The following is a 13,390-nucleotide window of genomic DNA, read 5'->3' on the forward strand; positions in this document are numbered from 1 at the left end:
GTAAACCTCTCTGTAATATAAGGATTCTATGGACTATTTGTTCAGGAAGCAGCTCATGCCTGTAACAGAATTTAGATCCAGCAGAGTGATCAAAGTGAATCCAGACAGACCTAAGGAACATGCATGCTTCATTATTTTAGAATCAAGTTCCACTGAAGTGAGATCTAATCCAGTCCTAATCCAATTTTCAGGGTGCACTGGAGGCATGTGGTAAGGTGTCACTCTTAGAGGTCTTCACCAAAACTGCTGCAGTCAAGGTGGGTCCTGATAAACCACTGGAGGGGGTTCGATTAACTGCTCTGCAGGTATATTATTTAGATTTCTGGTACCATTATCAACCTGTGGGGTATTCTGGGTTGTAAATATAATCATTTAACACATTGAATTTAATGACACAATTCATGTCCCATTTTATTTTTGAATAAAGGCAAGAAAAACATTGCTTGTTCCAACACCTCGGCTAAGAACTGGATTATTTAACAGGATCATTCCACCAAAAGGTGCAACCAAACAAGAACTGCGTGTTTGTTCTACTTCTCAGGTGACATCATGCATATTCTTAAGTTATGCATTGTTTCATTGTGCTCCCTCACATGTTTCAATTAAAACATTCTTTCCTAAAGGGTATTAAAGATTTCAGTGTCCCGATTGGTTTAGATGACAAAGTTCAAGTGGATCTTGTCATAGTTGGATCTGTGGCTGTATCTGAAAAAGGTAAAACTCTGCACCTTAGGATGATTTGAGTATCTTTTATTTTCTTCTCATAATACAATGAACTAACAATATGCAATGCCATTAGGCTACAGAATCGGAAAAGGTGAAGGCTTTACTGACTTGGAATATGCTCTGATGGCATATATGGGAGCCGTGAGTGAATCCACTACGGTTGTCACCATTGTTCATGATTGCCAGGTTAGTAATGTAGCCTGTGATCACTGTCAGATTTTACTCATTGTGGTAAATCAAATGGAAATGAAAACTGAAAAAAACTTCTATAACTCTTAAAAGATCCTCAATAAACCTCAAAAGGACAAGATTTACATTTTGTAGGATAAAGATAGGCATCTTTGTGTTTTTTTTTTGTTGGTTTTTTTGTGTATTTGAATAAACCTTTATCACACTACAAAGTTTCAGATATACTAAGATAAACAGTTTAAGATAAACTGTTTAAATTCTAAATATTTTACTGTGAAATATCTAGTAAATATGAATCAGATGACAAAGAGGAGAGAGTCAAAGTTGTCAAAGTATGTCAAAGTAACATTTGCAGATGAAGAAAGTCCAACAATGACAGATCATTCGTGCATTCAGAGAGTATCGTAATAAAAAAAAATTTGAGTGTCATATCATGGTCAGAATTGACAGATTTGTAACAGAAATTTGCCAGAAGTGTAAACACTGTGAATTCAGTGTACTAGATCTTAGGATGAAAGAGCGGCTTCTGAGGGAAACTCATATTAGGCAAAGCCATTGATATAAGCAGGGCAGCTGAGGTTGCAACAAATCAAATACAGGCCATGAAAGTACACCAGAGTAGTTGTAACAAAAAAATGTATAACCGCATGTTATAACGAGTTGACTATCCCTTTAAATTGATGCTTTATCGCTTTGCTTTGAATGCATGTGCGGCCATTTCAAGTCCTGCGTGAGAAGTGTCAATACGTACAGGCGTCTACCAACTCACAGGTATCGCACACCGGACGCGTGTTCACTTTCAGTTCAAGACAGCAGTCCAAATACAGACGTGGGCACGGACAGACGTAGAGTGGTGCCGTCAGTATGTGTATACTCATAGAAAAAATGTGTTTGAAGATGTGGTGCGGCACTGCTCTTCTCGTTCGGTGACAAGGGAGTCATGCAGCTAGGACAACTCACAGCTATCGCACACAAGACATGTGAATTTCCAAGGGGGAAACAAGAACTGATAAGAATGTAAATGTGTACCTTGAAATGCAATGTAAGTCGCTTTGGATGAAAGCGTCTGCCAAATGCATAAATGTAAATGTAAGACATGTCACGTTCAGTTCAAGACAGAATCTAATCACAAAAACTGCAAAAGTTAATTTCAAGTGCCGTCGATAAGTTTGGTGTTTTAAAAAAAAAAAAAAAAACGGAAAGAGAAATAGGCTGCGATCTAGGCCTATTGTAACGGTCACCAGCTGGAGTGCCCTTGAGAGCCACCAGGGGGCACTCCACATCAGACTATTGTCATTCCCTCACAAACTACATCTCCCATAATTCTCTGCCTGGACTCATTAGCACTCATTGTTTTCACCTGTGTCTCATCTTCTTGTTTGCTCACCTATATAAGCCTGGTTCTTTCTGTCATTCCCGGCGAAGTCTTGTTTAGTTTTACACTGCAATTCCGAGCATTCTCCCTGGTTTCATGTCTCTTGGTTTTTGGATTTCTTGCCTGTTCCGTGGATTACTCTTTTGCTCGTGTTCTCTGCCTTGTTGTGTTTGTTTGTATGGACTGCCTACCTGTGTTTGTCTTTGCCTGTACTTTGGATTACGTCTTTGGATTACCCTGTTCAATAAATACTGCATTAGGATTCTCAAATTTTGTGTCTCGGAGCAGTTCGTGACGGAAGACTTTGCCAATATGGATCCAGCAGAACGTCTCGTCCGCCTTCGTCAAGGAACTCGCATGCAGTGGGAGGTTCGCCCAGACCCTCGTTACTGCATGCCCGTTATACGTGGCCCCTCGGCTGGTGTTTAGCAGACACTTGTTCTAGGAGCATTTTGGCCCGGAGAAGCAAAATATCTGAACACGGCTGAGAGTTTGGCGGCAGGCCGGGTGTTGTTAACACACAGAGCGTGCCGCTCTGCCATGGCCACCTTGGGACTCGGCCATGAAGCTAGTGCTGAAGCGGTCATCATTTGGAGGAAGCCGGTTAAATGCGGTGGGGTGGTGTGGCGCAATGGATAAGACACATGCCTTTGGTGTGAGAGACCCGGGTTCGAATCCACTGTGAGACACCAATGTGTCCCTGAGCAAGACACTTAACCCCTAGTTGCTCCAGAGGCGTGCGACCTCTGACATATATAGCAATTGTAAGTCGCTTTGGATAAAAGCGTCAGCTAAATGAATAAATGTAAATGTAAATGTAAATGCGGCTGTGTCTACCATATGCCCCAGGAGCCTCTGAAAGTTTCAGTGGGACCCTTTCTCACTTCTATGTAGCACCGACCGGACACGTTCCTGGTGAGGAACGTGTAGACCAAGTACACCTCCAAACCGGAAAAGAGGACCTCAGTCCGTAGACGAGTTTACTCCTCTCCAGTTGACCTGAAGACCCAACTGGCTATGAAGCACTCGAAGGGAGGGACTTGTACTGAGACTTCGACCCCTCAACGCAAGGGCACAGGCATGGGCCTGGGTTGCGGAAGGGTAGAGATCTGAAGTATGCGTCCTTTAGGTCAAACGCTGCAGACCAATCTTGGGGACGGAGCATTGGGAATGCGTTTCTGTGTTTGTAACTTGAACGGAAGCTTGAAAAAGGGCCCGAATCAAGAGACACAAATCCAAGACGATCGTAACTCACCTTTACTTGAGTACAATGAAGTACGGGCAACTTTTTTCAGAAGTCGGTCTTCATATCGGCTGGAGGGATGCGATGACTGCGCCTCGGCAGATGTGCATTCAGAAAAATCGAAGTGTAACGAACAGCACTGAACATGGGCGGGTGCCGGGCGAACTGAATCGTCTAGCCGAGTCTGCTGGCACAGAGGAACCGGCTAGATCGGTCTAATGCATCCTCTAGTGCTTCAACGGACCGACGCAGGGGGACCAAGGGCACCACAAATGTACTCAGAGTGAGGCAGCGAGGTACATTTACATTTACATTTAGTCATTTAGCAGACAGAGGTAGAGAGCAGGGACCTAGCTCGGAAGGCCTGAGGCTGGGTCTGAGTGTGTAGTGTAACTCTTACCTGTCTCTAGATGGCAACAGTGCGTGAGAAGGCGTGACCAGGTCCTCGAACTGCACCCAACTGCTGGCTGGCGATACAAAAGGTAGCTGAGGGGTGCAAGGCTTTACAGGGTTGCACACCAGCAGTCTGCCCCTCTTGGGACCCAGAAACAGAGAAAATTGCTCTTTCTTTGAAAATGTAGGTACCACTGGCTCCGCTTTTATGGGAACCAGAGGCAGAACAGACATACACAAACAAAGACTCCTCCCGGCCCTCCATCGGGGGAAGGAGTGTATCGGTGACCATCTCTAAGAGCTCTCTTCTCCATCCCTGGGTGGCCTGCTTAAGAGCGCTTGCTATCACCTGGCTTGGTAGCGGCTGGAGCGGGCTGGGCGCCTCGTCTGCGGCCGGGTCCACGCTGAGGCCTGGGTGGAGGCTGCTGTGATAGCTCAGCGGGAGCTGAGGGACGCCCTCGGTGACGAGCAGGTGGAGGATCTGCCCCAGGCGGATGGGTGGAGGCAGCAGCAGGCAGCCTGGGCAGCAGAGAAGTGTTGTGTGAAGTTCTCCACTGCGTCGCCGAATAACCCAACCTGTGAAATGGTGGAGTCTAGGAATCAAACCTTGTATCAATCAATCCCTCATATCCGCCAGGTTGAGCCAGAGATGGTGCTCCTGGACCACTAAGGTGGACATCGCCAGACTGATCGCGTGAGCTGCAACCTTCGTGCCCCAGAGGGCGAGGTCGGTTGCAGTGCGGAGCTCACCCATGATCTCACGGTCTGGGCTACCCTCGTGCATATCCATGAGTGCTTGGGCTTGGTGGACCTGAAGCAACGCCATGGTATGCAGAGAAGAAGCGGCTTGCCCACAGGCTTTGTAGGCCTTGCCTGTGAGGACGGATGAGAACTTAGAGGGGAGACGAGGATCCCCCTTCCATGAGGTAGCGGTCGCCGGACACAGTTGCATCAGAGGGAGGCAGCGGAGCAGAGTCATCATCTCCAGAGCCCAGCTCTCCCTCCGATGCTGCGATGGACATCCTGTCCTCTGGAGGGGCCCTGAACGAAACGGCTGGTCGGTCCACTACAGAGGGACCAGCGCGTTCTTCAGGGAGCTCCACCGGTTGCGGTGTGAAGGAGGAGTGAGGTATCCACGGGGCTTTGCCGGGCGGATTACCCCTCACTGTAATCCTTAGCTCGCCCAACCCATGCGGCACTCCAGCCTTCTTCTGGGAAGTTGGCCCAGAAGAAACACTAGAGTGGGGCATGGGAGTGGGGACCCCACCTTCGCGTTTAATGAAGGCGATTCTCGATCTCAACACCGAGATGACCATGTTCCCACAGTGAGAACATGAATAATCCAGAGCTGCTTCAGCGTGTTGTAAGCCCAAACACGTGATGCACCTATTGTGACCGTCAGAGTGGGACAGAGCCCTACCGCACCCAGAAATGCACAGATGGAATGGCATCTTGAAAAAGACACAAAACACACCCGTGTTGCTCTTTCAGGAAATGGGACCCATCACCAGTGCCGTCACTCACTATTTCCACTCTCAACCGGCCGTCAACAAACACACTTTTAAAAAATGCTGTTAAAACAGCAGTTGAGAGCTTCCGTAGCTCGCGATCACCGCTTCACTCGCTGTAACACACCAGCACTGGGAGAGTCTTCCAGAAGAACACCGACACACTCGCTCGTTGTAGAAAACAGCACTCTTCAGAGACATCAGAAGACCCGATCAGCTCCGAAGCGAAAGAGAACTGATGCTGCATCCACTTCCGTATTTATACCCTTGCTGCGGGGCGGAGCGTGTGATGCAATTCACGCACGCCAATGTACATTGGCTCGTTTTTAACAATACTCTAAGATGACAGGCTCTCTAAACGTGATCCCAATCAGTCGACATGTCGACTACGTCGAACGTGAGCGACTGAAAGGGAACTGTACATTTCTTGTCTATTATCACCAATTGCAACTTATACCAATGACGGAAATGAGCGCAATTACAATAGCAAAATATGTGGGAGAGCGTTGCTATAGTCAGACAATGTTGTACTGCAATACGTAGCACTTCAAAGTTAATACCTAATCAAAACTAGTAAGCACATCATTTGTAATAAAAAATAAAAAAAGTTTAATGACAATATCTGGTTATGGTTACATTTAAAATAGTTACAAAATAGATGTATGAGATGTTAAAAACTTATACCATTAATCGTACCCAGCATATATGTAGAATGTTAGAGAGAGAGGCAGGCAAAGAAAGAGTCCCCCAAGAAAGAGACCCAGAGGAAAAGAGACCCTTTTATCCATTCCTTGACCATGTGACTGAAACACAAATGTGGGATATTCAAACGGACCAATCAGATAATTACAACTTACCTGACTAAGGTGTGACAATTCGTTGACCCCCGATGTACACACATTTTGCCTACAGGCCTTGATCACCATCAACACCTCTGTGCCTTTAAGAATTCCAAATGGCCCTTATGGTAAAAAAGAGGAGGTTGAAAACAGTAAAGCAAATGTCTTTGTTCATTTTCAAATATCTTTGATTATCTCAATAAGAAATATTTATTTTGATGTTTGCATCAGCTTGGTCTCTGTATGTTGTAGAATGACAAACGGGTGTTTATAATGGTTGTGGCTCATTTAAATTTCTTATTGTTTGTCATTTTGGCAACACATTGTATTTACAACATTCCAAGTATATCTTGAGGCAGTGAGACTTGTCTGAATGTGTATATTGGGGAAGCAAAGCATACTGTTTTCAGTTTCAGCGCAGTTTAGGAAAATGTACTCTTGTCCTTTGCTTTAACACTGTGAAATAAATTTTTACATCCAGGAACACTGCAATAGTGGCCTCCTTTTTTCTTCTGATGCCCTGTGGCTTTTCAGTTTCCATCTTTCCCTGTCTCTGTCTTCATCTTTCACTGTCCTCCACTGTCTGTCTTTCACTGTTTCTCTACCATTATATCTGTTGAGCTCAGGCAACACAGCCAACCCCGTGACGTCACAGAATGTAGTACTGCCCATGTTACAAAAGTGATGATTACCTCTTTTTCTTTTAAATGCTTACATTCATGTAACAATGTCTGCTGTCGTGTCAACTAGGGATGGGCATTTTTTTTCAATTTCTCATTTCTTTTTTTTTCTTTTTGTATTATTGCAAGTTAAAACATTGTAGCTTATACAAGGTAAAAGATCAATGTCATATATACACATACAGAAGAGAGAGGAACATACATAACACCCAAAAAAAAGGAGAGAAAGAAAAGAAAAGAAAAAAAAGAAAAGAAAACAACTAAATATAAATATCAATATAGTGAAGTATGTAGGTACATTGGTAAGTTTAAGCAATGAGATATTTTAGTGATATAGATAGAGGCAATTTTAAGAGATCATAATAATTGTGACAGAGTTTGTAGTAAAAGTAGTATTCATACTACTATTAATAATAATAATAATAATAATAATAATAATTAGAACAAAAATAATAATAGTAGTAGCAATAGTAGTGGTAGTAATGGTAACACTCATATTCATGATAATAATAGTAGGGGTAGTAGTAGTGGCAGTACTGTAATTACAACAATAATACTAATACCATATTTTAGGCCATTCAATACAATTATTGTAGATACACATTATTCTCTAGGCCTGGGGGCCACTCTACTACTGCCAGTGAGCACGAACAACAGACCCCCCCAACAAAGACACCTCCCTCAGATTCACCGATCCACCTGGCCCCTCCCACCACCACCATCAGTGACACCCAACCCCAGCAGTTAAGCTTCTATGTTTTGCTGAGTCTTCCTCTGCAGAATATGCTATGACACCATTACAGGCACCTCCAGACCCAGCTCACCTAGTCTGGTTGTGACCTGACAGGACCAAAGTCCCAATTATTTATTTATTTATTTATTTTTTTGGTGATCTATGGCTTGGACCCTAGCGTGTACTGGTTAGCTCCCTAGCCAGAGACACCACATCCAGCCCAGATATCCGTCCAACACATTTATTTTGCATATCAGAAGCCTGGAATTGGGGCAAAGGCGGTAAAAATGAGAGGCCAGTAAATCCATGAACCGAGTTACTAATGAATATGTCGACAGGACGTGCTAGTCATACCCACCGACAGCACCCAGAATAGTCGCCTGACCCAGATTAAAAAAAGAATACAAATGGTTTTATAATATCAATACCAATACCACCATCCCTACTACCACCCCTACCAACAACAACAATAAATAATAAAAATATGCAGCTTTTACATGTAAAACGAAAAGTATAGCTTATAGAACACAATATAAACCCACACATATATATGTATACACGTTTTGAATGTTCAAAGGGAGGGTTATTTTGAGATGTGTCACCTAAAAGACATAATAATGGGAGTGCATTAATTGTAATTTTAAAGAAATTCGATAATTTATTAGCGACATCTATCCAGAACTGATGAACTGGTGGGCATAGCCAGAATGCATGAAGGAAAGTGTCTGGTGTATTTACACTGCAGTTAGTACATCTATCGGAAGTTACTAGTCCCATTTTAAACATCTTATGCTGTTATGTGTTCTGTGTATAATTTTATACTGAATTAACTGGATGTTTATGTTTGTACTTATGATAAAAGTGTTTCTGCAAATTGTTTTCCAGAATTCGTCATTTGTATTGATATTGAGATCTTTTTCCCATTGTTTAACTGGTGCTACTATTGTTTTAGAGTCTATAGATGATATTAGGGTGTATAATTTACTAAGTGTTTTTGATGAATTACTAATTGTGGTGATATGTTTTAGAATTGGGGGAGGTTGTGCAATGTCTTTGTTTCCAATTGTGGTTTTAATAGAATTCCTGATTTGTAAGTAATAGTAATACTGTTCTTTTCCTAAGTTAAATTTCTGTGTTAGTTCTACAAATGTAGCGAAGGTGTTGCCAGTAAACAGGTGATGTAGATGTGTGATACCTTTCTCTTTCCATTTAATATTGTTAAGCGGAATTTTGTTGATAGTAAAATCAGGATTATGCCATATAGGTGAGTTGATGTGTGGTATCAGTTTATGTTTTGTCAATGTATTAATTTGCCACCAAGCAGTGAGAGTTGTTTTAATCATTACGTTCTTACAAAGATTGTTCTGTTAGATTTTTTTTGTGACGGATGGGAGGTCAGATATGGTTATTTCTTTGCATTCTGTTTGTTCTAACTCTAGCCATGGGTTTTGGGGATTGTCCCCTTTGATCCATTTGCAAAAGTATTGTAGTTGGGATGCTAAATAATAGTGCTGAAAATTTGGTGCTGCTAGACCACCTTGAGCTTTATTTTTTTGAAGTGTTTGTAAACTAATTTTAGGATTCTTTTTTTTTCCAGTAGAATTTGTTGATTATTTGATTTAATGATGTAAACCATTTCTTAGTTGGTTGTACCGGAGTCATGGTCAATTTCTCATTTCGATCATTGATCGGTCTAAAAAAAACCGAGTACTCAGGGGCGGGGCGTGTCTGTCATGGAGATAATGAAAATATTTTAAGATTGTTACGAAAATTAATGTTGACAAATAAAAATGACATGAAAACATGTCTATAAAAACATGAAAATATGACTAGAAAAAATAACACTGCTATATCATGAACTAGATTATGAAAAGAAACTGACCGTCTTCAAAAACCCAGTCAATAATATCCGGCCTTGGATTTGAGCTGAAACTGTGAATAAACACCACCCTGCAGCGATTTGCTAGAAGGTTAATAAACTCAGCCAAATGCATCCTATATTAGATTAATCAGGTATATACCTATTATTGCACAAAAGGACTCCAATGCGCACGTGAACATGACCGTTTGAAAGGGTAACTCCTGTTGTGGATTCGCTCTTCCCTTAATAACCTCGCTGATACACGGGCAATAAAGCAGAAAGAATTTACAACATTCTATTACAATCTTGTTCTCATTATAATGCAATGTACAGTATCTTGCACTCAATTTAATTTGTTATGATCAAAGTGATTACATTCATCACTGCGCATTTTTCGAAGCCTAACGAGAAACAACTTTAAATAAAACTTGTAAACTGCAGCGCTTTGCTAGCTGGTTAATAGACTCAACCAAACACGTCCTACATGAGATTAATCAGATAGACCAAATAAAAGTAATTTTGCAACTTACATCTGCACAAAAGGACACGAATACTCACGTGAACTTGACCACGCTAGTCTGCTATAACTGTCGTTGTGGATTCCCTTAACACTGTGCTGATACACAGGCAACTAAAGCACTTAAGAATTTACAACATTTTAATCTATTACAATCGTGTTCTCATAATGCTATGCATATGACAGGTTGGTGCTACACATTTTGTACTTAACTGTATTCATGATCAAAGTGATTCCAGGCATCACTGCCTTTCTAATCCAGTTTCACTATATTTTGTCGGTCTGGAAGGCGTGCTAGTAGTTTATAAGGGAGTTTGTTAAAATGACTTATAACCTATGAATTATGACCTTTTATGGCAAGACTTATGAGCTACAGGTGGTCACCTTTTGACCTCCGTTTCCTGACTGTTTGAGTGCATTTATGATACCATATGTTGTGTGACCAATAAGTGATTTGTTTTTCCAGTCATCCTTTTTTGTCTCTAGCTGGTTAACGCCCACAGAAGAGAGATGTCAGGGGGATTTGTTTTCAGAATGCACAGCAGCCGTCTATAATGTGTGAGTGTGAATGAAACAATACAAATGAGTTTTAAGAAATAAGAAGCATTGATGATAAATAAAGAAGATAAAATAGTAGATGTATGAAATAAGATGTATAGTATAAGTATTTTAAAGTTAGGTTTTAAGCTTTTCAGCATGAGTTGAAGTGTATGAGAACTTACCAGAGTTGAATTGAGATGCATGCAGTCCATTTGCTAAATTGAAAATGAGGATTGTTTCCAGCTTGGCAGGGGCACCGTCCTCTTCCTCTCTGTGTGGTGTTGTGTATTTGGTTTGCCATGTGTTGCTAGAATTATCAAACAATTAAAAGGCAGGATGGCCACTTAAGTTTTATTATTGAGTGATCAAATCCTATCTGGGAGAACCCAAAATGTGATCAGTTTGACACCTCAACACTGACCAATGTGTCAGTGACTTATTCACTGTAAGATCAATAGAATAAGATGTTTATTCCTGTGTCTTCAGGAAACAGTCAGGCGTCAAAACACATGGTCAGGAAGCTAAATTTTATATACAACCAGGTTCATCGATTCTTATGAAAAGCTAAATCTTCCTTCCCTCTCTTTGACCTTATTATATTATTTAATAGTTTATTTAATTAGTTAATAGTGATGAGTAAATGGCTAATACTGTTTGTTTTATTTTCAGATGGTTTACACAGATATACTAAAGCTGTATACTTTTCACTATCTCTCTCTCTCTCTCGCACTATTTGGCATGATTTCCAAAATGTTTTGTAATCCTTTAAAAAAATTCAAAGCATTTGCATTTATATTTCCATCATAATACACAAACAAACTTTGTCCGATGATGTCCATTTTATGAAATATCATGTGGTGCGACCATCAAGGAACTACCATTGTGGGACTTGTTGAAAACTATTCAAACACAGGAAGTTACATCATAAACCAATTTACCAAGGACCCATGGAAGCAGCAAGCAGGTTTATAATTCTCTCAAATTAAAAAAAAAAAAACAACCTTTGTAATGATTGGTATGTAGTTGCCAAATTTGGATGTCATGTGGTATGACCAAAAAAAAAGTTATTTCTACAAATATATATCTTAATTATAAATTTCATAGTGACCTTTTTTGGCAAGCTAGCTTGTTTTGTTTAGGTGGCCAATTCTGTGACTGTAAATTATGACCGAATTTGAAAATATCATGTGGTGCGACCAAATATCATGTGGTGCGACCACTGCAGACTGTTTTCAATGATAGATATATGTCCTAGATTGGCAGTTTTATGCTTTTATATTCAATTGACGGTTTATATAAAAAAAAGTACTTTACTTTAGTATCATTTGGAATAGATTTTTATGCAATTTGGGATATTTTTTTATATATTTCAGACAGTTTATGTTTACTCTTTGTACAATATAAGAAAAATGACAAAAAAAAAAAAATAGAGCATGTAATTTCAGTTTAGTAATACTGCATTTATTTGTAGTGTATTTATTATTGCCTATTTATTTATTTAAAACTATTTAAATCTATTTTACCAGATGCCACTGCCAAGCGAAAAAATTCTGACCCTGCAGCAAGAGCAGAGTACCTTGATAGGAGAAGAGTGAAATATTATTACAGTTTAAAATATCTGTTTTCTATGTGAATATATAGTAAAGTGTAATTTATTCCTGTGATCAAAACTGAATTTTCAGCATCATTACTCCAGTCTTCAGTGTCACATGATCCTTCAGAAATCATTCTAATATGTAACCCTAGACCACAAAACCACTCAATGGGTCAATGTCATATGGGTCAATTTTATTAAATTTAGATTTATACATCATATGAAAGCTGAATAAATAAGCTTTCTATTGATGTATGATTTGTTAAGATAGAACGATATTTGGCCGATACAACTGAAAATCTGGAATCTTAGGGTCAAACAAAATCGAAACATTGAGAAAATCGCCTTTAAAGTTGTCCATTTATGTTTGCGATATTGCTATATTGACTATATTGGTTTTGTGATCCAGAGTCACTAATGATTTGCTGCTCAAGAAACATTTCTGATTATCAATGTGGAAACTGTGATACATTTTATATGTCAGGATTATTTGATGAATAGAAAGTTCAAAAGAACACCATTTATTTGAAATAGTATATTTCGTAACATTATAGCCTGCGCCTGAATGTGACACTGAATGTGTTCATGATTAATAAAAGTATTAATTACTTAAAAAAAACTATTGACCCCAAATGTTAACTGTATACAATACTTTTATGAAATAATTTATCTATAACATTATTATTTGTTAGAAAGAAATTCTAAGTCAAGTTAAATTAAATGGTGCACTTATGTTTGTGATGTGATTTTTATAAAAAAAAGTTTATTAAATGTTTATGTTAAGGAAAATTCTGTGAAATTTGTATAAAATCTGGTTTAAATCTATTTTTTTTTTTTTAAATGTTTTGTTCATTGATCTCTTTAAATAGATTTTTAACTATATATATATATATATATATATATATATATATATATATATATATATATATATATATATATATATATATATATATATATATATATATATATATATATATATATATTCTACCTATTCTAATTAAATCAACATAAGGTGAAATATGAAACACACACACATTTCAAACGGTTGAGTAAAATATAAAATATATTTTAAATGAAATTATTATAAATAAAATATATAATGTAAAAATAAACATCTTACTTAAATTTACTGAACCAATTACAATAGTTTTAGCTAAATTAATATATAAAAATCACCTACATTTTTCAGAGA

General features: G+C 39.2%; 1 protein-coding gene across 2 annotated transcripts in view; it reads left to right on the plus strand.

Moving 5' to 3' along the window:
• mthfsd (methenyltetrahydrofolate synthetase domain containing) overlaps positions 1-13,390 on the plus strand; it is an 84,240-nt gene that overhangs the window by 21,660 nt on the left and 49,190 nt on the right. Inside the window, exons 3-6 of one of the 2 annotated variants that reach the window (XM_084409477.1) lie at positions 192-257; positions 428-541; positions 624-714; positions 800-912. In XM_084409477.1, coding sequence (XP_084265603.1) covers positions 192-257; positions 428-541; positions 624-714; positions 800-912 — 384 coding nt within the window. Of the gene's footprint in view, positions 1-191; positions 306-427; positions 542-623; positions 715-799; positions 913-13,390 lie in introns of both variants that reach the window. The other variant, XM_084409476.1, reaches the window with a different exon arrangement.

The sequence above is a fragment of the Rutilus rutilus genome (assembly GCF_951802725.1).
Source record: "Rutilus rutilus genome assembly, chromosome: 5".
Classification (NCBI taxonomy): Eukaryota; Metazoa; Chordata; class Actinopteri; order Cypriniformes; family Leuciscidae; genus Rutilus; species Rutilus rutilus.